This window comes from Peromyscus eremicus, chromosome 11 (assembly GCF_949786415.1).
Source record: "Peromyscus eremicus chromosome 11, PerEre_H2_v1, whole genome shotgun sequence".
NCBI classification, from domain to species: domain Eukaryota; kingdom Metazoa; phylum Chordata; class Mammalia; order Rodentia; family Cricetidae; genus Peromyscus; species Peromyscus eremicus.
Genome location: NC_081427.1, coordinates 572767 through 599433, shown reverse-complemented (window position 1 = coordinate 599433; position 26667 = coordinate 572767). Strand labels below are relative to the sequence as shown.

The window sequence follows — 26667 nt, the reverse complement described above, 5'->3', positions numbered from 1 at the left end:
ATTTCTGGGATTTCTAGTCAACCTGGAACACCAAGCCTCAGGTTTAGGGAAAAATCCTTCCTTAAAGGAATAGATGGAGACCGAAGAGGAAGATACCTATGTCCCCTTCTGGCCTCCATGTCTGTGCAAAGGCATGTACACCCACGTGTACATCTCTTATAGACATGCATGCAAATAAATAAAGCATTAAAAAAAATCCTTGGAAGCTGGACATGATGCTATATGCCTTTAATCATAGCACTCAGGAGACAGATCTCTGTTAGAGGCTAGCCTGTTCTACATTCTGAGTTCCAGGACAGCCAAACCTACATAGTGAGATCCTGTCTCAAAAAATAAAAACCTGGAAATAAAAGTCTAGGGAAACCCTGCTTTGGTGTAACCTTGTGAAAAGTTTTGAATATATATTCATGAAAAATGATATTTTCTAGTTCTGTGTTTTTGTATCAAAACCATGCCATTTTCTTTTGAACTGACAATTTTCTTTTTCAAGAATTTCTGTAGAGTTCTTGTTAATTTTTTTTTCTTTCCAGTTTGTTAGAGGTTAACTTCTAAGGTAAGAGAATGGTTTAGAAGCATTAGTCTTCCGTAAGTCCATGAATGAGAATAGTCAGAACAACGGACAAATTTCTCCCAGAACAAGGAAGAATACTGGGAATCATGAAACAGAGTAATTAGCTGGAAACCCTGACCAACAGATCAATGGAAAGGATGCATAGAGAGAAGCAGGAAGAGGCCCACTACCCCAGCCATCGCTGTCCCCAGATTCCCAGGGGAAAGTGAAGTCAAAGCCCCCATGGCAGCCCCAGGAATCAAAGAGCAGGGCTCTGCTTTCAATGCCTGTGCCAGGAGGTGAAACTGAGTTAATAGGCAGTAGCCATTGGCCTGTGGTGTCTCAGAAGTACTGCTCCTAAACCTGACTGGCTGGGTGGGCATGCTCCTGCCAATGACACAACTATACTGTGAGAAGTCCTTGGAACATACCAGATTTAATGTGTGTGAATACAACAGTCATTATTAGTAACATTCTCAGCATTTGAAGCAGATATAATAATAAAAATGAGAGCATTCTGAAAACAAGTTTAATATTTAAAAAATTCTATGACAAAGGCAGGACCCCCTTTAAAAGTGGCTTCATGTACAAAGCATCAATGTCAAACTACTTTTAGCAGAAGATGAAGTAAAACATGATATTTTGTGAGGTGCAACACTTACATTGACTTATTTTATATTTGGCAACATGAATTTTCACATGAAATATGAATAATATTACCGGAGAAACAAAATACTGAGCAGAAATTTCCATACATTGCCTGCTTCACTTGACCATACAAAGTATGCACTGCTCCTGTGAACATGACATCTGATCACTGTCAAAGAAGTCCTTACCTGTAATCCTCTTCTCAATTTCTGTATCATAGGAACATGCCTTTCTCACCCATTACACAGCATCTTGTGCTAACTGAAGCAGGCTCAGGCCAGAAAGTAACTGCTCCCTTCTAGCTTGAGCAAAGGATCTATCTTTCTATGCTGTAACTGTGTACTTACTTAGCATCTCTCTTGTTCTTGTTTCTTGATCTCCCTTTATTTTAAACAAATTTTAACGTCTTGTGTTCTGACAGGCTAGAGTCAGGATGGCAATCAATATTTAGATGGGTCTTTACATAGATCCAAACAGAATTTGAACTATCATTTAAAAATAGTGAAAAAGATAGGCAGTTTGTCTTTAAATATGCATTGTAAAAATAACACAAACAGTCCTTCTCTTGACAAAGTTTGCCCACTCATCTGTCTGGCTTGCAGACCTACATGGTTTAGTGTAATTTCTGATACACACTGCGAGGTAGGTGGTGCCACCTACTAGTTGTTCATTGAAAACCACAGATATGGACGTCTGGGATCAAACATAAGCTGAAAGCTTCTTTTTCTCCTCAAACTGCTTGTCCACTGCCAGAGACAGGGCCTGGAGGAAACCCTCAATGGTGACACTGGGAGCCTGAAAAGATACATGGTCATTAATCAGTGGACCTGGGCCTTAGAAGGGCTACCTGGCAGCTACTATCTATACATTTGCAGTTAGGAAGAGAGGCTCAGCTCTATGTGGGCTAAACAAGCCCACGACCTCTCAGGCCCACAACAAGGCACACAGATGTGGTTTGTAAAAGAGGATGTAACTCATTTCCTATGGTTAGAAGAGGCTAACAGAGTAGGCAAGTGAGACCAGCAGTCAACCATCTACTAAAAAAGAAGAGAATCCGTTTGGAAGAGAATGTGGGGCCTCAAGGCCTGATATTTTAGAACCTTTCCCAAAGAGTTCACCCAATGTCCAGGAGTTGTGAGGCACAACACTGCTGCTTTATAACCGAGAATCACTATACAGCTCAGCACCAAGCTCTCCCCTCTGTGTCAAGCACTCATACTCATGGTCCATGGGTGTTTCCTTGGTACTGAAGACCATACCTAGCATAGCAGATGCCACTGGCCAGGTAGAATGCCAGATAATGGATTTAAGAGAACTGTGTGGCTGATGAGCTTGTGTTGGGGGCCTGGCCCTGGGAAAGTAAGGGAATGACTCCAGGTCACCATTGTTTGTAAACAGAACCCAGCCTCATGGGGCACAAGTACTGAGGAATATGAAGTGGGCTTTAGACGCAAGTTTCCAATGCACCACAGTACATGTATGCCCGTAAGTATCACACACATATGCACTTAGGAGCAGACACCTTGAAGAGCCATTTCTTCTCAAGTACCCACTGCCTATGATGGATAGTGTTGTCAACTTGAGAGAGTCTAAAATCACCCAGGAGACAGGCCTCTGGGCATGTCATTAGAGAATTATCTTGATTATATCAATTGTGGTGAGAAGACCTGCCCGCTCTGTTGGCATCACTCGCTGGCTGGGGTCCTGGACTATATAAATGGAAAAGGGAACTTCTCTGCTTCTTGACTGTGGACCAGCAGCTTCAAGCTCTTGCTTCTTTGACTTTCATGCCGTGATGGTTTGTACATGTGAGCTAGAACAAACTCTTTTTCCCTTAAGTTGCTTTTTAAAGATTATTTTACCACAACTAAAAAAGAAACTAAGACCCTACCCCAGAATCCTGTGAACAGTGTGGGGGAGGGACCTGGATATCCATGACACAGGGCCAAGGGAAGCTTACCTGGATGTAGAGTGCATGAGCCAGGAAAGGGAGTTTCCTCAGGACCCGGCCACTGAGGCCCTCACTCTTCCTGTATAAAAATAATCACATTCATGGATGTCAACTTCATATACAAATGTACACAATTCAGGGATAATTTCCCTCTTCCCAGCTCAAATGCTGGCCAAGGCAACCTAAAAGCACAAGCCTCTGTGTGACTCTGGGTACAGCCTTGGCCTCAAAGACTGCTGTCCTCTCTTCTCCCCAACATGATCATCTTTGGCTCCTGCTCCAATTAAGACTCTAGGACTAAGTGCCCACGTGGGAGCATCAGGTGTAGAGTAAGACACTGTGGCACAAAGCTGCCAGCAGAATCCCCAACCATGCCACTGTGTCTTATGTTTTTACAGAAATATCTGAAGTGTACTTCTCATTATTTAAGTCTCCTCTCTAGCAACATTGCATTCTTCATGTTAACCTTTCACTCAAAATCTTCCACATGCTTCATGGCTTCTGAATAAAGTCCAAACTGGCCAGAAAGTGAGGTTCACAGCATGGTCCCTCTGCCTCTCCAGCACTACCACACTGATCTGTGGGGAATACTCCATGAAGATGGCTGCCAACACATTGCCCAGCAGCCTCCTGATGTTCTGCAATTGTACATATAGCCTGTGTTTTGAGGCTCTATGTCAGACTCTTACCTGCCCTTCATCCTACCTTAATCACCGAAGTTATTTCCCTTCTCATTTTCTTTCTATGAGTTGCAGGCCTCTGCTGCCCCTGTGAGCTACTCATGCCCACTTTTGCAGTGCCTGACAGCTCACCTCCAGAGCCTTCTCTGGCCTCCAAAGGAAATCACAATACCTAGTTACCTCAGCAAACCTCAGCAAATAATTTTTCTTAGGTTAAAAAATGACATCAGTTTGTACCTTGAAATTTCACTCAAAAGGAGGCTCAACTTTGACACATTATTTTCAATGAAGCCAATCATTTCCAGCTCTCGGAGGGTCAGCAGCTGCTGACGAGGATATATGATCTGGCACTGTGAAACAAAGGCAGAGTAGTTATGACAGAATCCACAAAAGACAAGGTACAGGAACCATGAGCAAAAGGGCCAGTACTTCCAGAGCTATCAGAAAGTTTTATGACTTACGTAAGTTCAAAATAATCACCTAAATATAGGCACTAGGGAACAGCTTTGTAAACTTTGAACTTTTGTCCCCAACATACATACCTATGCTTCTTCAAAGATCAGGATGTAAACAATAAAGCACAGCTCAGAAACCAGCAGCAAACCAGATACTGAGTTTTTAGCTAAGCTATTTCCTGGCTACATGTCAGAGCTGGGAGGAATGGGTAGGGGGAGTGATGGGTGGTACTGAACTGCTGCCTTAGTTCTAGAAATATGTGTCAAATCTATAGGAGCAGAACTGGAATGCAGAGCCAGGACCACAGCTGTCTTCAAAAGAACAGTCTTGGTTTGCTCTTCAGTTATGACTAGAATGACAGACAAGGCAGTGGTTCCTGACTCTCCCTCAAGGAACTGCACTGAGCTGTCAGAGTGGCACTGACTGCTCCCCCAAAACCTTTCTCTATATAATTTGGAGGTTTGTGGGTAAACTAGGGAACAGGTTTCTGTTCAGTATTCTTATCTCTCTGGTATTACTGTTCAGTATTACTTACTTTTCAGGTTCCCAGAGAGAATGAATTTATACAGGTAGGCACACATCATAAGAGCCCCACTGTAAGCTCCTGACAGAGTGAGACTCAATACACAGTATCTGCCTTCAGGACCAGCCTAAGTCTCATTACAGTGTCTGATTCGCTTGTTCTTTCTTTGCATATGCATGTGTATGTGGCTAGAGGCTGACGTCTTTCTCAATAGGTTCTGACTTGAACCCAGAACTCACAAATTTGATTAGTTAGCTATCCAGATTACTCCAGAGATTTTGTCTCCATTTCCTGACTCCTGCCTGGGATTACAGGTGTGTTTGCCATGTTTACGTGGGTACTGGGAATCTGAACGCTAGTCTTCATGCTTGGGTGGCAAGCATTTTATAAAATAAACCATCTCTGGAACTATCTTAAGTTTTCACAAAATAACCAAATAAGAAACTGGCCTTAGCAACTCCCAAAATCTGTACCTTTAAGCTAAACTTCAGAACATTCCAGATTCATGTTGTAAATGACAAATGTCCTATTATGAGGGTGAAAAGACACATCAAAAGCATCTTTGACCTCGAACATATCCAGCATCCTCACTGGACCTGCCTCACACTAAGCTCTTTGGCAGTAAAGCAGCTCCACAGAGGCCCCCACCCTTCTTCCAGCTACTGAAACTAGACAGGATGCCAATGCCAGAAAAATGCTGACTTGAGCACCCTTACTGGGCTCCTGGCTGAGCTGGCTCCCTATTCCTGCCCAAAAGTGACCATGCCATCCTTGGTGAAGACAGCAAGGCCCACTATTTTATGAAGTGTCAGGCAGGCAGTTGCTACAGGATGTAAGGACAATTCCACTCTGCTGACGAGGGGCAAAGATTTCACCACAGCAATCATAAATCTCTGCCTACTGGCTTGGTTGGTTACTGCCCTGGTTCTCTATACTCTACACTCAAAAGTATGTTCTTGCAGCACGAGCTGTCAGATGCAGGTCTGAGAACCCCAACTTTCAGTCAGTCATAGTTCTGTGAACTATGACCTTCAGTTAGTATAATCCATGAACTAAAACCTTCAGTCAGATGATACTCTGAAAACTTTGGCTTTCAGTCAGTATAACCTGTGAAGCAAGACTTCCATTGTCCTTTGTATAGGCTAAGACTGGCTACTTTTATAGTCCATGGTAGGCTCAGAACCAGGATGTATCTAATAGTCTGCCTTACAACCTTTTCACTAACCTTCTACACACTGGTACCTTAAATACTGAAGTGTTAATCATACTGTACCAAAAGAACAGAAACATTATTAAGGGTATGATATAATGACATACATATATAAAAGTGCTATACAAAAAAAGGCATTATTTTATAGGCTAATTCAAAATTTGGATTTTTTTGTTTGTTTTTTACTTTTACAGGAAATAAAGATAAAAAATACTGAGTAAGCAGGCAAAATTTAGATGCAATACAACTATAATTTTCAATGTAAGATAAGATGCCTATGATAAAATGGCTTATTAGAACTAGTGTATATTAAATTATGCTAATTAACTACCAATATGTACAAAACTAGTGATGGTGATGAGTGAAAATAAACAAAGGTACCTTCATCAGTTCTTCTAAACAAGAGAGGTAGATTCTGAAGATGGCTGCTGTAGAGGGGGGCCCAATGTATTGTTTGATGTCAGCTCTGTCCACAAAAGCCACATCAATCTTCTCAGTGATGTTGGATGTGGTCAGAATCACCACATTGGAATGCCTATTGTCGTGAACAGGCAAGAATCAGGCACAATGTGCTTTAAAAGCCCAGTTCTGTTCCGCCCTATTTGACAGATGCATGGGTAGGAGGAACAGTAGGTCTGTGAGTGGAAGAGTGCTGTGGGATGGTCTGTATGGCAAATGTGCTGCTCTGATTGGTCAATAAATAAATCACTGATTGGCCAGTGGCCAGGCAGGAAGTATAGGTGGGACAAGGAGGAGAATAAAGCTGGGAAGTGGAAGGCTGAGTCAGAGAGACACTGCCAGCCGCCACGATGAGAAACAGCATGTGAAGATGCCAGTAAGCCACGAGCCACGTGGCAAGGTATAGATTTATAGAAATGGATTAATTTAAGCTGTAAGAACAGTTAGCAAGAAGCCTGCCACGGCCATACAGTTTGTAACCAATATAAGTCTCTGTGTTTACTTGGTCGGGTCTGAGCGGCTGTGGGCCAGGCAGGAAAACTCTAGCTACAGAAGAGCCTATCTACTTTATTTTGGTGGCTGTGCTTCATGTCAGAGTAACCCTCCAACACAGCTTTCATATTCTGTGAGCCCTGATCTCTAGTCAGGTCTACTGGCTTGCAGCAGGTCTATGTCCAACAGACACTCCCAAGGCATTTGCTTCTAGAAAGCTGTGGTATACTCTACGGGACTTGTTGTCTCACCTACTTCAACTCTGGGGCAGATCTCACTTTGTGCAACATCTCTGACTACCCACTAAAGGGAACCTGAGGCAATGGAGACCATCAGCCTTGAGCATAATGATGGCAAAAGGGACATCACGGGAGGTGTCCTTCTGATCCCACATCACCTTCTAACTAATGAGAAGGGGATGAGTGCCTCTTCTGGCAATGGGGAAGGAAAGCAACATAATGGGGCACTCCAGGCAGGCAGGCAGGCGAGGAAGATCATAAGCATTATAAGGGATCCTAAGCAGGCAAATGTGAAGCCAAAGAGGGGACCTTGGAAAGGATAGTGGAGAGTCTGTCAGTATGACAGAGATCCTGGGTAGTGAGGTAGAGAACTGACCAGTTTAACACAGGACCTGGGTAGAAATGGTTTGAGACTTAGTATTTATCTAGAGTGTCTATCTGGTCTGTGATGGGAACTTGGCACAAAGAACTGGGAGTGATACTAGAAGAGAGGGTGGCGAGGGAGGGTTTCAGACAGGCCATGGAAAGAACCTTCCCAGGAGACTGTAGGGAGACACTGGCAGAAGCCAAGGTGAGGGAAATGACTATAAAGTCATCTAGCTGCCTGAGAACGAGATCTAAAGCTATTTGACCATCGTACTTCTCTATCACTACTCGTGTACACTCTGTTTATCCCAGTGTTACCTTTTGATCTGATCAATTTGAGTCAAGACAGCATTGACTACACGGATAGCATCTGATGGCTCTGCACCTGCCCTGCAAGCATTTCGAGCAGCTGTGAGACTCTCCACCTGAGGGGACAGAGGTCAACAGGTCAAAATGAGGAGTAAGTAGCACTTCACAGGCAGCTATGGATTGTGTCAATTGATCAAATAGAAAGACTGAATGCATATATGTGTGCTACCTGCTCCCAGAAGCTCAATGTATGGGCCACCAGGAAAAGATCCACAAGAAAGAGCTTGCAACACAGCTGACCAAGTGAGAGGAATCAGGCACTAGTAGCAAGAGGCAATTCAGGCAAAGACTACCAACCCATGAGTGCCTACCTCATCAATCAGCACAAACACCAGCGCTTCCTTATCATCAATCAACTCCTGAATCTTCTGGAACATCCTAGTTACCAACTTGCCACTCTGAAACCAAAACATTCTTATTAGTGGTGCCAATTTGTAGTCAATTGTTACAAGAGCACAAAGGTACCACCACTGTGATGGCCCCTCAGAAAACTCACAGCATCAGACAAGATCTAGAGATGGCTTTAGTGATCAGCACAAATATTACTGCTTTCTAGGAAATGGAGACCTGAGAATGTATCTGTTATTGTTCAGGGTGGCATAGTGTAGTGACCCCACTAATGATCACCTGTGTGAACTTACTCCCCTGGGAACAAGGCAAACCACAGAAACTGATGAGGGAAGATTACAAGCACACTGTTCCCAGTTGCCTACATCACCTACCACAAGAACATTCTGAAACGGGATGCCTTGCTTTCAGGGCTTAGGAGCACCCACAACATCGTACTGGGGTACCCCTTCAGTTCAGATCCAGAGTGCATGAGCCTAAAGGCTGCTTGGCAAAAGGCACAGTCTAAGTGAGACCACAGATTTGAGTATTTGTTGAATGCCCAGTGGGTGTCCTGCCTTACCCAATCAGAGGTCTGGGAAATGACCTTAGAGGGTTTCTTTTTTCAGTTTAGACTGCCTCCAAGTCCTCTAGCTCTGGAGTCCATCTCTGATCATAGTCAGGTACTTTGTTGACTTTCTCATTTCACCTACTACTTTCCAGAAGCTTCTGTGTTTGGAATGCTTGGTCAAGACAGAAGACATTGTTTTCCAACTATGGCTGACAATATCAATAATTAAAACATTTAATACTTACTTCTGAAAACCACTTAGAAAATAGACTGTGGCTATTTATTTCAATCAATTGGCCATACCGGTACCTGGTAAGAAAAGGTAAGGAAACTACAATTAATACACTGCCTTTGACACAACATTCCTCTATTGCCCACATTCTGAAAGTAAACTCCCACTCTTTTTTTTTTTTTTTTTTGGTTTTTCGAGACAGGGTTTCTCTGTGTAGCTTTGCGCCTTTCCTGGGACTCACTTGGTAGCCCAGGCTGGCCTCGAACTCACAGAGATCCACCTGGCTCTGCCTCCCGAGTGCTGGGATTAAAGGCGTGCGCCACCACCGCCCGGCAAACTCCCACTCTTAAGATATGCAGCTCCATATAATTAATAATTGTAGAAAACCTAATAGCATGCAATTATCAAGTCCAGCTGACAGTAAACAAGTTTTCCCATATCCTCATTTGAATCAAATAGCAAAAATCTCATTTTAATCTGCTTATAACTTTTATTTCCATAACAGCACATAAAATAAAATAGAAGCATTAAGAAGTTTTGGCAGAATCTACACATTTTTTTTTTTCTTCCACAAATCCCAGTGTGGCAATTCCTTTTCCCACAGACATAAGCCCTGAAGTGCTCAAAAGGCCAAAACATACTAATGCTGCTGACCAGAGAAAGTCTAAAATGGCATGACCCCCCACTCAGAAATCATACACACTCAGCCTCACTAAGCAAGGGGAGAGGAGGAAGCTCCTAAAACTAACACACACACACACTCTGTCTCTCCTTTTGAAATAGGGTCTATATAACTCTGACTGCCCTAGAACTCTCTATGTAGACTAGGCTTCCCAGAACTCTTTATAGCTCACCCATGTCACAGGTCCACAGAAGAATTTCTTGCTTTTAAAAAGTACCACTAGCATTCTATTTTAAAACCATAGCACTAATTACTTTTACTTCTTACAAAGTGTAGAGAAGGGTATTAAAGACAACATGACAAAGTAAAGAGACTGGGGTGAATATTAAATAACATTAATTATAAAGCACTGTATTTAACAGAATGAGGAGTAACAAATAATTGCAAACATATATACATATATATCTCCATTTCTAACTCACAAGATAAACACAAATTCCCACATTTTTCTAAGTGAAAGTTAGATTTCTCATAAGAATATTTTGCTTCTCTAGTGTTCTAGAAACTTTGCCTTTAGAGGCCTTTAAAGAAAAGATGCAATTAAATCTATCAGAATAGGGCCAAGTTGCTAGACTTAACTGGTCAAAATAAAGTACTCTCATATACCAGTGAATCTCATAGGAATCCCAATTCATATTGGAGTAGCAGAAGTCGAACTTACTCTGTTTAGGCAATGACAAATTAAGACAAGATTTAAAAGTGACATTTGGTAAGGATGTTGTTGAACAGACAGGGAAAGGTGACTCCCAAGGGAAATGCTCTAAGCTAATCTGTCCATCCAGGCTTCTTCCAACTATAACCCAAGGAAACCTAGGCATCATGGAGCTGAGGAAATCAAGGCTGGTGGTTGAGAAGAGGTTCTGAGGCTGCAAGACAGAGTTCCACAGTGGAAGGGAAAATGAAGATATACATTCCTGAAACCAGCATAGGACCCTGTGAGCAGGGGGAGTCCATGAGGCTTGAGGGCCCTTAAAGCTCAGACAGGCTAGAAGAATCCAAGCTCCTATGGCCCAAGTAGAGAAAGCACTGTCTTAACCTTCCAGGAACTCGTAGGCAGAGACCCTAGGCAGAGCACAAGAGAACACACCAGGACAAAGACGAGACTAAATAAACCCAAACCCTTTCCCCAGAATGCTGAAAACAAACCCCAGAAAGACACACTGTGTTACAAGTAGTTGAAAAGGCTACCAGAACCAAGCCAGCAGATTTAAAAGGAATATGTAAAAACCTAGATACTTTAACCATGTTTAGTATTTATGCAAAAAATACATGCTGAATTATTTGTTTTTTTTCCCCATCATTGTGACCCAATACTTGACAAGAAACAAGTTGAGGGAGGAGGGCAAGACTTTTGCTCACAGTTCAGAGGAATACGGTCCATCACGGTAAGGAGGGCATGATGCAGAGTGGCTTGGCCCACAGCATCAACAGGAGCAGAGGAAGCAGAATGCTACCAGTCAGCTGGTTTTTCTCCTTTCCCCCTTTTATTCAGATTAGGACACTAGCCCATAGGATGGTGTTACCCACGTTTGGGGTAGGCTTTCCTTTCTTTGTTAAACTTCTCTGGAGACTCCCTCAAAGATAGAATGACAATTGCATCCTCTAGATGACTCCAAATCCATTCAGACAAGACAATGAAGACTAAACACACATGCCAGGAAGAAGAAACATATGGCCCATAACTACATGGAAAGTCAGTCAACAGAGATAACAATGCAATTGATAGGCAAGATCATCAAAAAAGCCATATATACTGGTTCAGGACTTTAACAAAAACATATGAAGGAAAGAAGAGAAAAAAAAAAGAATCAAAAGGAATCTTCACAGAAAGAAAATAAACTATGAGAAAGAAAAGAACTACTGATTGGGAGTAAAAGCAGTCTAGACACTACAAAAAAAAAAAAAATCCATGAGCTTAAGGGTGTCGTTACAGAATTTGTTTAAAATTAAGTGCAGATATTTTTTAAGATGAAAAAGGGGAGCTGAAGAGCTGGCTCAGAAGTTAAGAGTACTGGCTTTCTTCCAAAGACCTGGGTCTGATTCCCAGTACCAACATGGCTGCTCACAACCACTGAAACTCCAGTTCCTCGGGATCTGATGCCCTCTTTTGGCCTCTGTGGGAACCAGGCATACTTGTGGTACACAGACATGCATGCAGGCAAAATACCCATACACATAATAAAATAATTTTTTTTTTTTAAAATAGAAAGTTGAGATAAAAAGGCAAAGTACATGGGTAGTCTGTGGAACAAAACCTACGAGTCTAACATGCTGAAGAACAGATTCCCAAGTAATAAGTAATCACCACACAGTCTTCAAATGTGGGGAGAACCAAGATGCCAAACAGACAGAATTCATGGAAGAACAAGTAAGTTCACAGGGACATCAAAGTTCTTTTCCTAGTAAATGATAAGCAAATGAACAGAAAATCTGCTCAGTATCTACACCTGCCACCCATGAGCAGAAACACCTTTCTTTAAGTCCATATGCACTAGGACAGTGCCAGGCTGCCACCATTAGCCTCAGGGTATTTTATTAGACTGAATCAACCCTGCTGCATACAGAGGAGTGAAATGCCCTACACCCAAGGAGAGGAACCCATGAATAACTGAAAATAAAAGCTTCAAATATTACAAATCCTGTGCTTGTTGCTCTCCTCTCTGCTGTCACCAAAGTTACCTGCTTGACAGTCTGATGGTCAGTTTCTGTGCTAATGCCTTACAAAGTGATGTTTTTCCAGTTCCTGGAGGACCTGCAATAATAGCCAAGAAAATATATTCAAGCCAGTGCTGTAGTATTACTTTTAAACATAGTTAAGCACTACTGCTGGTATTATTAGAAGTATTAATTGTTAAGTTATAGCTTAAAAGTGCTAAGATCTCACTATATAGCCCTGACTGGACATCAGTAACACAGACTCTCCTATTTCTGGTCTCCCAGCTGACACACTGCTTTCTGGCTCCTAATTTCTCTAAGCATACTGAAAATATACCTTTTCTGGTCTACATCTCAGTGACACAAGCCCTTGTTTCCACACTTCCTCACTGCACTTTTCAAAGAGCAAATACACCTTTCTCAGTAAATGGAGATAGAAGAAGAGTACCATCTCAGGACCATTACTGCAGTGGCATCTTCCACCGTTGATAACCCAAAGGGGGCCTGTATCCCGCATTAGGTCAGAAGAGCAATACCAGTTTAGATCTAGGATGTCACTTACATCCATTTGTTAAAGGTCTGGTCCTCAGTGGTGTTATGGGTGATTACAGAAAATGAGAGGTGAAGTGAGGTTTTAAGTCATTGGGAGTATGCACCTGAAGGGGACTGAGGGGCTTTGGTCTCTTCCTCTTTTTCATTCTTGGCTATGATGTGACTGCTCTCCCATGTGCTCCTCCCATAATATGATTCACCACAAGACCAAAACAGCACAGCCAATTAATCATGGAGTGAACCTCTAAAACTGTGAACCAAAATACATTTTTTTCTCCTTATTTGAGACAAGGTCTCACTTTGTAGCCCTGGCTGGCCTCAAACTCGGAGATCTGCCTGCTTCTTCCGCTTCCTAAGGACTGAGATTAAAGGCCTACTCTACCATATCCAGCGTTTTGTTTTTTTTTTAAAGATTTATTTATATTTTATGTGTAGAGTGTTTTGTTTTTACCTGCATGTAAGTGCACCATGTGCATGCAGTGTCCTCAGAGGTCAGAAGTGGGTATCTGATCCCCAGGAACTAGAGTTACAGATGGTTATGTGCTATGGGATGATCTTTCTGTACGCTGCGAATATGTGTTGCTATGATTGGTTAATAAAGAAGCTGCTCTGGTCTATGGCGAGTCAGATTATAGCCAGGTGGGAAATACAAGAGAGAGACAGAAAGAAGAAAGGCAGAGGTGGAGGAGATGCCAGCCTACTGCCCAAGGAACAACACGCCAGCAGACTGATAATGCCACAGCCATATGGCAAAACATAGATTAACAGAAATGGGTTAATTTAAGATAATAGAGCTAGCTAGCAAGAAATGTGGGCCATTGGCCATACAGTTTGTAATTAATATAAGCCTCTGAATGATTATTTTATAAACGGTTGTGGGACAGCAGGGTTGGGTGGGACCAGAGAAACTTCCAGCTACAGTTGTGAATTACCGTGTGTGTGCTGGGACCTGAATCCTAGTCCTCTGCAAGAGCAACAATTTCTCTTAACTACTGAGCCATCTTTCTAGCTCCTTAAATGACACTTTTAAAAAGATCTTGGGCAATCTCACAATTATAATTGGCATAAACAGGCTAATTATCCTAAGCTTCTCCTTAGCTATAATGTGGTTACTGTCTTGATTTTGTTCCGCCTCTATGCAGTGATGAGTGTGGGATGGGGGTGGGGTACAAATCAACAATATTTCCTTCTAAAAAGGACCTGACAGAATTTCTTCTTAAAACATGGCTTCCGTAGTTCACACTCACGAAATGAAGCAGGGACTATTACACAGAAAAGAAGGGAGACTTGTTCTGTCCTAAGCAATTATGTTCAGCTGGGAAAAATAGCCAATCAATTTATATAAAAAAGGTTAGAAGGAAGCAAATAATTTGCCCTCAAGAGAAAGTCAACTAACAAGTTTGCCAGACTTCAGTGAATCGAATCAGTGCCATGGATACGAAATATCCAAGAACAATTCTGACTTTTTCAGAAAATAAAGAGCTACAACATTATAGAAGGAACAGATATAAATTACATGTCAACTCCAGGCCATTCATTCTATCACATGAAAACCCGCCCACCTCACCGTGCAGCAGCACCACTCGGTTCCAGGTGATCAGGTTGCTGTCCACATTCTTGTCTGAGAACAGTAAGGTGGTCATCACATAATCCAGGAGCTAATAAGGAAAAGCAGAAAGGCAGATAAGGCAGCTGTAAGATAAAGGTTCCCAAAAGGGTTCTTCAAAGGCCTGCTTCTGAACACAAAAGGGGCAAGGCCATCATGACCACCCCTGAAAGGACTGTCACCCCAGGACACTCAGAGACCATCTCCCATCAATGGCTGTCATTCTAGAAGGCATCTTTAAAAGGTAAGAACATAAAATACTAGTTGGTACCATTCTAAGAAGAGAAACCAAGGAATTACTTTTACTTAGAATGACAACATCCAATAAGATGCCCAAGGTACTTATCAGATAGAAAACTCCCTCCTTGAAAACAACACAGCAGGTAACGGGGTATGCATACAGCACATCTGTCAGAAGCCCAAGAAGTGCCTTCACCAAGTGACAGTTTTCTAGTTTGTCCCCAAAAGGGCTCAGAGGAAGAATGCAACTCAAAATAAATTCTCATCCTCTTCTAGTCTCTGACCATTTCCTAAAGGATCAGTTCTATGCTAAGGAACCTCTGATGGATTGGCATTCAGGATGTAGACCACTGGTAGACAGGATTTCCAAAAGCCCACCTGAATCAAGGGACATGGAGGCTGGAGAGTGAGGCAATAAGTACATTCTGAGAAAAAGTACAGCAACTTACATGTGATTTGACCTCCACGTCATACACAAGGCTGTCCCAAAGCCCATGGAATTCAGCTGTCAGAGAGAATAAGACAAAACCCCAGTTTTAGGAAGAACTTGAGCCCAGTGTTTTCCACTGCTTCCAACTGCAGAGCAAGACTGATACAGCAAGTGCACAGTTTTTTTCAAAGTTCAACTTTTCTTAAAATTACAGATCCAATATAAATGTCAGTCATATAATTTTGACAGGTAAGCGAAGTAAAAGCTTTACTCTTACCAAGCTCAAGCCTGTAATCCCAATGACTTGAGAGGCTGAAGGAGGAGGATCACATGTTCAAGGCCAGCCTGAGTAACAGTGAAATCATATCTCAAACAAACAAAAAAAGTACAAAGAGGACCTGGCATGGAGCTCAGAGGTAGGCTGCTCATTGTTTATGTGAGTCCTTGAATTCAATCCCCAAAATAAGAGAGAGAGAAAATAAATTACTCTTCATGTTTTGGGGACTAGTCCTTTTACAAATGAATTCTTCCCATCCCTACTGGCTAACTTTCATAGTGCTAGAAGGTTCTATGCATGCTACTGCAAAAGAAAAGTTATCAATAGTTTTACACAGCTGTGAACCCTGGAAGCTACAATAATGAATGGTCTGACAAGATATGCTCATTGGTGCATTAGTAGACTAAATGTTATGGGAGTAATCAACCATTTTCTGATTGGATTTAAAGCTCACACCACAGGATAGTACTCAACCCTGGTATCATTAACTGGACCTAAACTCCATGGCTACCTAGGCTGTAGACCCTAGGGGAGAATCTAATACTATTTGTTAAATAGACATAGTAATAAACTGCCCCCATCACCCCACCCAGTTTTTCTCTTTTACACCCAAAGATTAGTGCATCTTTCAACCCCCATCAGAGAAGCCTCTTTTTGTAATAGATGTAATCTCCATATAGAGGCAGACAACAGGTGAAGGTGAAGAATAAGAGACTGTGGAGTTCTTAGCTCTAAATGAGACATCTACATCACACATCTTACTCTCAGGCTTAGGAGTCATCAAAGAAGTGGATTTTTTTTTTTTTTTTTTTTAAATTTTCGAGACAGCATTTCTCTGTAGCTTTGGTGCCTGTCCTGGATCTCACTCTGTAGACCAGGCTGGCCTCGAACTCACAGAGATCCACCTGGCTCTGCCTCCCAAGTGCTGGGATTAAAGGCGTGTGCCGCCACTGCCCAGCAGAAGTGGAAAAAATTTTTAAGAGCTGGAATTAGTGGATGTCGCAGCATAACAGTATTTGTTGGACACAGCTCATGAGATTCCACCCCTATCTCAGGAACTACTGGCAATTGATGGCTGCTAGGGGGAGGAGTCAATTTTCTTCAGGGTTCCAGCAGATGTCTCATACCCATGCACATACAGGCAGCACAAAGTAGATTTAGTGGGTTAAAGATTAAAAAAAGCACATGATGTTGGAAGACAAAAATGGTGGTGAGGATGGGGAGGAAACAGAGGGAAGGGAGTGGGAGTTGACTTGATCAAAAAACATTACATGCATGTATGAAATATCCAAGCACTAAAAATATTTTTCAGAAAAAAATTTTCATTGTTTCATTATTTTCAATTTTGCATTTCTGTTATATCCTTTTGTTTTCTCTGTTTTTTTTTTTCTTCCCTCATCAGTTTCCTCTTTCTAGAGGAAAAAGCCCAGGCCATTAGCCTAAGACATTTCTTATTTCAAATGCAAGCCTATATATTTCCATAAATACTGGTACACTGTATTTTTGTTTTCATTGAGTGCTGCAATTTATATTTCCTCTTAGACTTGCCTTTCAAGCTATTTAAAGTGTGTTTTAGACAAAAACACAAATGAGCTCCCCCTACATGGCAGAAACATAAAACTTTGGTGACTAAATTAGAACCTAGTAGCAAAGTCCTCAGAGAAGCATTGATTGTCTTAGGAGGTCAGGACTGACCAGTAGGGGAGACCAGTTGGGCAGGGATAAGGAATGCAAGTGACATCCTTAGTAGACACAATCTCTGAGGAGTCTGTCTAAAGGAACAACAGTCTCAGCCCAGAAATGTATTCCTTCTTTTGCAATCACCCCCAATCAAATCTGTAGTGTTCCCTAAAGGCCCACATGCTAAAGGCTTGATCATCAACATGATGCTACTGGGAGATAGTGGAGCTTTAAAGACAGGGCCCAGAGGGAGGTCTAAAACCATGTCCTCGAAGGGGACAGTGGGACACATGTCTCTTGCTCACTCTCCTGCATCTGGCCATGAAGACAATAGGATTCCTCTGCCGCCCTCCACTCCCTTAATACAGTGCTGTGCCTTGCAAAAGGCACAAAGCAATGGAGCCACTCCTTTGTGAACTGAAACTATAAGCCCAAACAAATGAACGCTAATTGTCTCAAACATTTACTACAGTGATGGAAAGCTAACACAGTAATACCTTTTCAAACATTTCATAAAGGATAAAGCATCCTAAAATCTTATAAAACCAAAGAACCAAATCTTCTCACTAAGTAACTAGGTGACTCAGGTATGACTTAAGCTTCTGACTCAGGCCTTCCTTGGCTGCCTCCCTCTACCACTACCCAACCGTCAGGACCCTGTACCTGCAGGCAGAACCCAGTGACTTGCTGCAATTATATTTTCTGTTTCTTCATCCAAATTTTCACTGGTGGGGCCATCTTCATTCAATTGGAAGATGTGAAGTGCGATGGTGCATGCACTCAAATCAATGGGCTGTTGATGAGGTAAAAAGTAAACACATCTACGTAACTCAGAACACCTCCTTCTTTACTACAATTGTTTGTGTATGCTGAAGTCCAAAATAAAGACCAAGGCATACTGCTATTAAAAAACCAGTTCTCAGATGAGATGAAGTCTAGCATTTCATTTCTGATCTAGGATTGGGCTTAAGGTACTTAACCATTTTTCCCCTCTGAGCTCTTGACCACCCCCGCAACGCCCAGAAACATGGTTTCACTATGTAGGGCTATCTGCCTGCAAGCCCTTATACAGTTCTGGCTGGTCTCAATGGAACAGAGGTAGAACTACTGCATCACTAGCACTGGGATCAAAGAGGTATGCTCCACCATTCCTAGTGAACCTAAGTTTAAGTGATTTTTTTTTAAAACATTGAAAAGTAACGTGTGAGGAAAATGCCAACATTTATATAAATCTATAACCAAACTCAGAGATAGTACAATTACTCACACGAGCCTGAGCAGAAATGGCTTTCCATACAGTGTCCTCTCTATTTCTTTTTCCAGTAAGTTATCTTTATGTTTGTCATTCATTTAGAATAGTTAAATATCTTGTTTCCTCTCAATCAGAGTAGAATTCTGAGTTTCAAAATTAGAAATAAAGTACCACCTCACCATGACATCATGTCAAAATACAGGATACACACGAAGTGACTGATGACTTTAGCCCTAACCAAGGGCATGTTCTCAAGTATGTCCACTGAGAAATTAATGATATCTTCCCTTTTCTAATTTACCAGTTAGTTGTTACCTAGTTTGAAGTGGGATACTAAAGAAAGTCCAAAGTAGAGCAATTGGGTAGGTGGGAGGAACTAAATGATACCTCTTGAAGGGAAGCCACAAATATTCTATGTGTAAGTATCCTACAAAAAAATATTTGTATCTTTTCCTCATTTGCTTATTTATCGTTTACTTGTATCACTAGGGACTTTATATTATTTTGGGTCATGATTCAAAACTACATTATTCACTGCTACTGTCACTGTTATAGATTTGGATACTGGAGAAAATTTAGATTCGCCCTTGTTTTCATGTGGCACATTCTCATCCTGTTGCTTAAATTTGAACACCTTGTTCTGTCACTGCAGGACAATTCAGTCTAATTTGTAATTTGCCTGCCTGACTCTAGATTTAACTATGTAACCAAGAAACCTAAGTATCTATGACTGGATAATATCCAGGACATAGCAGTGGGAAGCTGAGCCTCCACTACCTCCTTCTATCAACAAGACAGTCATTATGAGGACTCAGCAGGTCCATGGAGACCTGAACTTCCACCTCATCAAACAGTATCAAAGGGTCTGGAATGGCCTATCTTTCTTTCCATCTATTGAAAGTGGCCCAATGGGGGCTTAATCTTACGCTTCATTTAGAGGTAAAGAAGCTATGCCAATCTGTGCCCCTTTTGTGAGATAAAGGCCATAGAGCTAGGGTGAAAGAGATCTGCATTTTTACCTTAGATCTTAAAATTACAGTGTGAGCCAGTACCTTACTTTATCATGTCATACCAATAAACAGGAAAATAGTATGAATTAGAAAAGTCAACCAACAATTGAACAAACATGCACACTGAGGTGAATGGTATGTTGTCTGAAAGTTAATGGCTACTATAGTCTTATAAGATGGTCTGTCTGTGTTATATATCCCTTAAATCCCTAGGGCTACTTAGTAATTCATTAGACTGGCAATTTTTAATATAAATGATCATGCTGTGTTTTCCTTCTGAGTGGGTTTAAGTTTATAGACATGACAACAGTTGTGTTTTGGGTCTTCTCTGAGACCTTTATAATGAACCAGATTATGGTCAATGACTTCTCTGAAACTGAGGAAAAGATAGGACTAGAAGAATTTCTAAGCTTTGGGCAGGTGTTTGACAAAGAGAATATTATAGAATATTTGGTTTCCATTAAAGTGACTGAAGTGGCAATTAAGAGAACTTTGTTATGACAGAACTACATAAAAAGAGAATGTGGTCTGTGAAATATTTTGATGCAACATAATTACTAGTAGCTCCTTTAATTGATGTCAAAAGATCCAGTTAAGCATCTGAGATATTTTAAGTAATTTTATTGGATAGGCTGTTTCCTTGACCACAACTCAGCTCCCAAACTAAGTGCTTGGTAAAAGTGCTGCTGTGACTGGTAGACTGCAGGGGTCTGGAAACCACACACAGTTATCCAACTGGACCTTTATCTACTTATTAAAAAAATGGAGACATTTTAAGAAAAAGGGATTATTTTATTTTTTACATGTATGAGTGTTTTATCTACGTGCGTGTGCGTGTGCGTGTGCGTGTGCGTGTGTGTGTGTGTGTGTGTGTGTGTGTGTGTATCTCTGAAGTTAGAAGAGGGTATCAAGTCTCCTAGAACTGGAGCTATGGATGGTTGTAAGTCACCATGTGGGTGTTGGGAACTGAACCTGTGATCTCTGCAACAGCAACAAGTGGTCTTAACTTCTGAGCCATCTCTCCAGGCATAATGTGGAGACATTTTAGATTAGAAAGTAGAAATCTATTTCTTCTTTTTAATGGCAATATCATGTTTACTGTATATGTATCAAATTTGTTTCATTAATCTGATAGACAAACTATCTCAGAGTGTTGGCTAGCAACAATGTGCAACACACATTTGTTCACATATGTATGGAATTGCCTCATTATCAGGTAAGAGAAATTCCTATAGGTGACTCTGTAGTCAGTTGCTGGAACTTTTCAGAGTACCCTAAAATCAAACTGTGCTAATCCGCCTTCCACAGCAGCACTGAAGAGCCCCATCCCAACAGTTCCTAAGCCCTAGCCAAATCAAGAATGACATCAGATTTTAGTATTGATAAAAGTGGACAATATCCAAACATTAGTCTTAGCAAATGAATGAAGTCAATATAGCCATGGCTGGCCTTGAATTCAGTGATTCTCCTGCCTCTGCCTCCTGAGTGCTGAGATTAAAGGCATGTACCATCAAATATGGCAGAAACAAAATTTTAGGCCTAGGGCTCACTTTTCAAAATCAATATCCTATTTTATTTCTATTTACATATTTATTTTCTTTCTACAATACTAACGACTGAACTCAGGACCTTGTGCAAACTAGGCAAGAAATTTACCACCGGCTACATCCCAGCTCTCAAAATCAGTTTTTTATAAGGCAAGAGCCATATAATGCTTACTGAAGCGTCTTCCTTAGGGATACATTCCCAGATGTTTTTATACTGGTGATAGACTGTCCTAGCATACCAACATTGTCAACACAAAGCTCCCAATTTCCCATAAGTGAGATCAGAAGACAGTGGGTAAGTCAATCTGTATATGAGATGAGGAGCTTTCACAAAGCAGGCCCATCCCATTTCTGTAACTTCCACACAATCTACTCTAGGGAGTCCTAACACACTCCGGAGCACACCATGACACCTGTTCACGGACAGAGAAGAATTCAGGTATTCAGGCACAGTCCGATATTCTAAAGCTCTGTCTGTACTCCAACTCTCAGACTGTCACTCTATCTGTTCCCAGCTCTGTCCAGAGCATCCAGATACATGGTATCCTTATTTTAGCACCTAGCTCCAGGACACATAGCTAAGGATTATCTAGTCACCAAAACCAACAGATAGGTAAAGAGCCTGCTATCAATGTCAATATTAGTTATTTGTGACAATTACCTCATACTCCCTAAGGGCTCAGTGACCAGCACTGTGAGCTAGGAATTTACCTGAGGGTCTTTGGCCTTTAATTCTGTGTCAACAATAGAAACAGATTGAACATTTCTGGTCAGAAAAGGCTCATCAAACTCAGTCCATGTGTAATCTCCAAACACAATATTATGCCTGTTGAGCAGTTTGTGAACACTCAGCTTTATGTCTTCTTTTTTTGCAGTACTAGAAAAATAAAACATACATAAAATATCTTAGTTAAAAAAAACCAAAACACTAAAGTATAGCCAGGTGTGGTGGGGCTTGCCTGAAATCCCAGCATGCAGGAGAACTTGTTTCAAAGAAGAAAAAAAAAAGCTCAACACACACACACACAAAGACATTAATCAAGATCAGGCTGACAGTGAACGATCAACTGTAGGGATCAACCTAGGCCTGCAGTCACACCACCGGCCACCCTCAGCTCCTCATTAGAAAAAGGATGAAGATTAATCAAAATTCAGTGTTTGGGACAAACCTGAAACATGATGAGCATTCAATCCACATCAGCAGCTACTGTTAAGGAAGGGCTAGAAGTGCAGAGCTACAGGTTCTAACTTGGAATACGGACACCTTTGCAACAGGAAATCTACCACCAGATACAGGCTTACTAATACTTATGCTCCTCCGTGCTCTACTGACACTGCACTCTCTTGCACCCCTGACTGTTTGGAGATCACCACTGTCCCTCAGCTGGTCAGTCCTACTACAATCACTGTTAGACTCTGCTCCACGGGCCTGTCAGTGGAGAGCTGTGAGGTCCTATTACTAGATCATGTGGGATAGCGGTAGGGTCTGGATGGGATATGCGGGGCTGTGAGGGGTGAATCTCAGAGCAGTGCGTGGTGGACAGAGTCTCGTGCAGGGCAAAGTGGGGTCATGCAGTTCGGGTCAACTGCTGTGTGTGTGTGGGAAGTCATGTCGAATCATACTGCGTGGGTTAAAGTCAGGCTGCTCCTCCTGTTCTGTGAAGTGGGGCCGTGCTGAGGACGCGGACGCTGTGGGGTGGGATCCTGAGAGGTGGGGTAAGGGAGTGCCGTCCGGAGGCACGCGTGGCGGGGTCGGGCCAGGTCGCGGCCCGCGTGGTGGGACTCGGCAGAGCTCACCTGCTGCTGCGCTGCAGTACCTCCACATGGACCGCGGGCGACTCCACAACACAGGGAAGCGCTTGCTTCAGGTCGCCCACCGCCTCGTCCATAGCGCGGCCGCCGGGAGCCGAGGGCAGGCGACCGGAGTGAGGCCGCGGTCGGCGCCCCGCGCCCCGTGGAACAGCGTCCTCAGCGGCAGGAGGGTACGCCGTGGCTGAGCCCGGGTCTGATCCACTTCCGTCGCCCGTGCCGCGTCGCCGCGCCGCGCCTCTCCACCCGCCCCGCCCCGCCGCGCTTCGAATCTGCCGCGCACTGAGCACCGCCCCCCGACCCGGAAGTACTCAGCGGTGGCGAAGGGGCCACTTCCGACTGGCGCAGGTCGGGCTACGGGCAGCCGCTTCTCCCCGCATCCGCTGCGACCGCAGCCATCATGGGCAAGAAGCACAAGAAGCACAAGGCGGAATGGCGCTCGTCGTACGAAGGTGCGGAGCCCGCGGGCGGGCTCTAGGCTGCGGGTACTGGCGGGGGACGGGGTTCCAGGGAAGGGCGTGGTCTGCTCGGGGCGGGGTTGTGGAGGAGGTGCCTGAGGCGGGCGGGGCCCTGTGAGAGGGAGGGGCGGGGTTAGGCCTGGGGAGGGCATCAGCTGCGTTTCCTGGATCGCAGTAAGAGGCCATGGGTTTCTCGGGTCCTGTAGCCTCTGTGGACCTCCTCTCTGGCACCAGAAAGACCCACAGCAAAAAGAGGGGCCTCCGCAGCGGAACTGGGGTCTTGGGTCTCAGGTCGGGGTGATGTACTCTCTCCTGGTAGGAAGGATGCCCTGAATACCCTCAGTGCTGATTATGTGGTTTGAAAGAGGACTGAACACAGCCCTGTCCGTTTGAGAGCCCATCTTTCCCCGTGGTTTTGACATCTCCCTGCTGTCTAGATTCATTGAGACCAGAAACCTACCCTTGTGACACCCACAGGGGTGCAGTGGTCCCCCTCAGCATTTTGCAAGTTTGACTCACGGTCTGTGTGCAGATTACACAGACACACCACTGGAGAAGCCTCTGAAGCTGGTGCTCAAGGTGGGAGGAAGTGAAGTGACAGAGCTCTCGGGATCTGGCCACGACTCCAGCTACTATGATGATAGGTCAGACCATGAGCGGGAGAGACACAGAGAAAAGAAGAAGAAAAAGAAGAAGAAGTCAGAGAAAGAAAAGCACCTCGATGAGGAGGAGAGGAGGAAGCGGAAGGTAAAGGTGCAGTGGCCTGTAACGGGGACGCTGATCATGCCTGGCGATGCCTGGGCCAATGCTGCAGTCCTGGGCTTCCAGGGCATCTTTGGCAAAGGCCTACAGGGTGTCAGGAGTGGGTCTTCTTCCCAGTCTGCAGAAGGCAGAGGTGTGCAGGGCCTGTAGTACCAATCTAAAAAGAGCTCCAGCTGTCCTGTAGCCTCTGTTCTCTGACACTCACAGGAAGAGAAGAAACGGAAGCGAGAGAAGGAGCACTGCGACTCGGAGGGGGAGGCGGATGCCTTCGACCCTGGAAAGAAGGTGGAGGTGGAGCCACCCCCAGACCGACCAGTGAGAGCCTGCCGGACACAGCCAGGCAAGACCGTGTCCCTGGACATGTTTTCTGTCTTGTCTATAGCATGGTTATCCACTTGTTGGGGCATTTAATAACAGAAGCACAGATGCCATAGAGATTAATAATATTGTGTCTCCCAAAACCTACAGTATTGTTTGTTTTTATTTTTTTGAGATAAAGTTTCTCTATGTAGCCCTGGCTATCCTAGAACTTGCTCTGTAAACCAGGCTGGCCTCAAACTCAGAAATCTGCCTGCCTCTACTTCCTGAGTGCTGGGATTAAAGGTCTGAGACACCACTACCTAGCTTACAGTATTTTTAGTCTGGTTAAAGTTGACCAATTTTTAGTCTAGAAGTTTGGCTTTATTTGCTTTACTATTCCAAATAGCACCATCAGGTTAGTGGTCCTTTCATGAGTCACATGAGAAACACATATGGAAACATGGGAATTCTTCTTGGGAAGAAGAGACCCCAACACAGGTTCTCATGGTAGGTCTGGAGTTACTTAAAGTGACCTCAAGATGACATGTAGGAAGCTAGAGGTCTTTGGTAAGTTTCTGACCTGAGCAGCCTGTGCCAGGGATGACATTTCATGGAGTCTCCTGTGTTGGTATTGTGTTCCCCAAAATATTGTGCATTCTAATAAACTTATCTGGGGTCAGAAAACAGAACAGCCATAATATTAAACATAGGTTTAGGCAGTGGTAGCACACGCCTTTAATCCTAGCATTCCAGAGGCAGAGATCCGTCTGGATCTCTGTGAGTTCAAGGCCACATTGGAAACAGCCAAGCATGGTGACTCACACCTTTAATCCCAGAAAGTAATGGCAGGAGGCAGAAAGGTATTTAAGGCGTGAGGACAAGGAACTCTAGCTGGTTAAGCTTTTAGGCTTTTGAGCAGCACAGTTCAGCTGAGAGGCATCCAGTCTGAGGAAACAGGATCAGCTGAGGAATTAGCAAGGTGAGGTGGCTGTGTCTTGTTCTGCTTCTCTGATCTTTTAGCATTCACCCCAATACCTGGCTTCAGGTTTGTTTTTATTAATAAGACTCTTTAAGATTCATACTACATTCTCTGTCTTGGCTCTTAGAGATTTCCTGGCTTCTAGACTTCCTGTATAGGACTCTACAGGCTCTGTTTTTAGGCAAGAATGTCTCTTCCTACTTGGAGAGAAACTGAGGAGGCTGAGTGTCAGAACATGGATTATCAGGAAAGCTAATATTAGAATCAGATTGTGATGGCTGCAAAAGAAATGTTCACGCCTCCCCAGTCTGTGTGGGGATTTTCCTCTTCAGAATTTCATCCTTTGACTGTGAATTTGACCACCCCTGATTTATCAGGGCCACTTGAGATGTCTGTTATAGTCCTTGTGGGAAAGGATGCTATTTGCTAGTATCTTCCACCCCTGAGCAGCTCACTATCATAGTAAATTTTCAGGAAACAACAGTCAGGGACTGTCTTCACAGTGGCACAGCTGCTGACCTCAGTGCACCTGAATGACACAATGCAGTCATTGTGACCTTCAGGGGACTGAAGAGATGAGTGCTGCTGTGGACATACCCTGGACAGTCAGGGACATGCTGTCAGGCTGACTGTGAGGTCTGTGTGCATTGTGTGTCTCTTCTGCTTCATAGTGAGAATCAGTCTCATGTGACTCATGAAAGGGCCACTAACCTGATGGTGCTATTTGGAATAGTAAAGCAAATAAAGCCAAACTTCTAGACTAAAAATTGGTCAACTTTAACCAGACTAAAAATACTGTAAGCTCGGCAGTGGTGTCTCAGACCTTTAATCCCAGCACTCAGGAAGTAGAGGCAGGCAGATCTCTGTGAGAAGTTTCAAGGGAAGTACTGACCAGGGAGTCCAGAATGAACTCCACCCACACTTTTGCTTCTTCCATATCTTGTCTAGAGTACCAGACTGGTCTTGAGACATGCTGTGTATCCCTTTGCCAACCCTCCTATGTTGAGGGAGCTGTGCCCAAGTTCTCAGTTCTTGCTTGGGCTTCAGATGCCGTGAAGTTCCACAAGCAGATGAATATGGAGATTTCTCATGAAAGAAATGAAGTCTTGCTGTTTGATTTTATTTCCTTGCTTTCTCTTTATAAACTCAGCTGAGAATGAGAGCACACCCATTCAGAGGCTTCTGGAGCACTTTCTCCGTCAGCTACAGAGGTAACCCCGTGTCCCACCTGTCATCTGTCACCCATGAGACAGACACCCCACCTTCTCTAGATACCCTAAACCCCACGTCCCACCTCCTGCCTCTACAGTACACTCCCCCACTTTCTCCCCATCTTGAGACACTTTGAACCCTGA

General features: G+C 43.3%; 2 protein-coding genes across 4 annotated transcripts in view; one reads left to right on the top strand and one right to left on the bottom strand.

The window, feature by feature from the left end:
* Positions 1–1065: 1065 nt before the first annotated feature.
* Positions 1066–23256, bottom strand: Trip13 (thyroid hormone receptor interactor 13). The gene is made up of 13 exons (XM_059276443.1): positions 22802–23256; positions 21716–21881; positions 17859–17988; positions 15258–15313; positions 14530–14620; positions 12435–12507; positions 9087–9150; positions 8255–8341; positions 7893–7999; positions 6400–6553; positions 4067–4179; positions 3159–3228; positions 1066–1993 (listed from the first exon to the last, which is right to left on the bottom strand). Exons 1-13 carry the CDS (start codon positions 22891–22893, stop codon positions 1898–1900), a joined length of 1299 nt encoding a protein of 432 aa, XP_059132426.1. The 5' UTR covers positions 22894–23256; the 3' UTR covers positions 1066–1897.
* Positions 23096–26667, top strand: part of Brd9 (bromodomain containing 9) — a 26852-nt gene continuing 23280 nt past the window's right edge. For 2 of the 3 annotated variants that reach the window (XM_059276442.1, XM_059276440.1), the window contains exons 1-4: positions 23096–23265; positions 23804–24018; positions 24241–24373; positions 26463–26523. In XM_059276442.1, the coding sequence (XP_059132425.1) occupies positions 23214–23265; positions 23804–24018; positions 24241–24373; positions 26463–26523 (461 nt within the window). In that variant the 5' untranslated portion in view covers positions 23096–23213. The remainder of the gene's footprint in view (positions 23266–23803; positions 24019–24240; positions 24374–26462; positions 26524–26667) is intronic. The other variant, XM_059276441.1, reaches the window with a different exon arrangement.

Excerpts from the sequence above, each read along its gene's own strand:
- Trip13 (XM_059276443.1), bottom strand. The coding sequence starts at position 22,893 with ATGGACGAGGCGGTGGGCGACCTGAAGCAAGCGCTTCCCTGTGTTGTG. Across the intron at positions 21,882-22,801 it reads GTACTGCAGCGCAGCAGCAG|TACTGCAAAAAAAGAAGACA; the intron begins GTGAGCTCTGCC and ends TTATTTTTCTAG. Across the intron at positions 17,989-21,715 it reads TAAAGGCCAAAGACCCTCAG|CCCATTGATTTGAGTGCATG; the intron begins GTAAATTCCTAG and ends CCTCATCAACAG.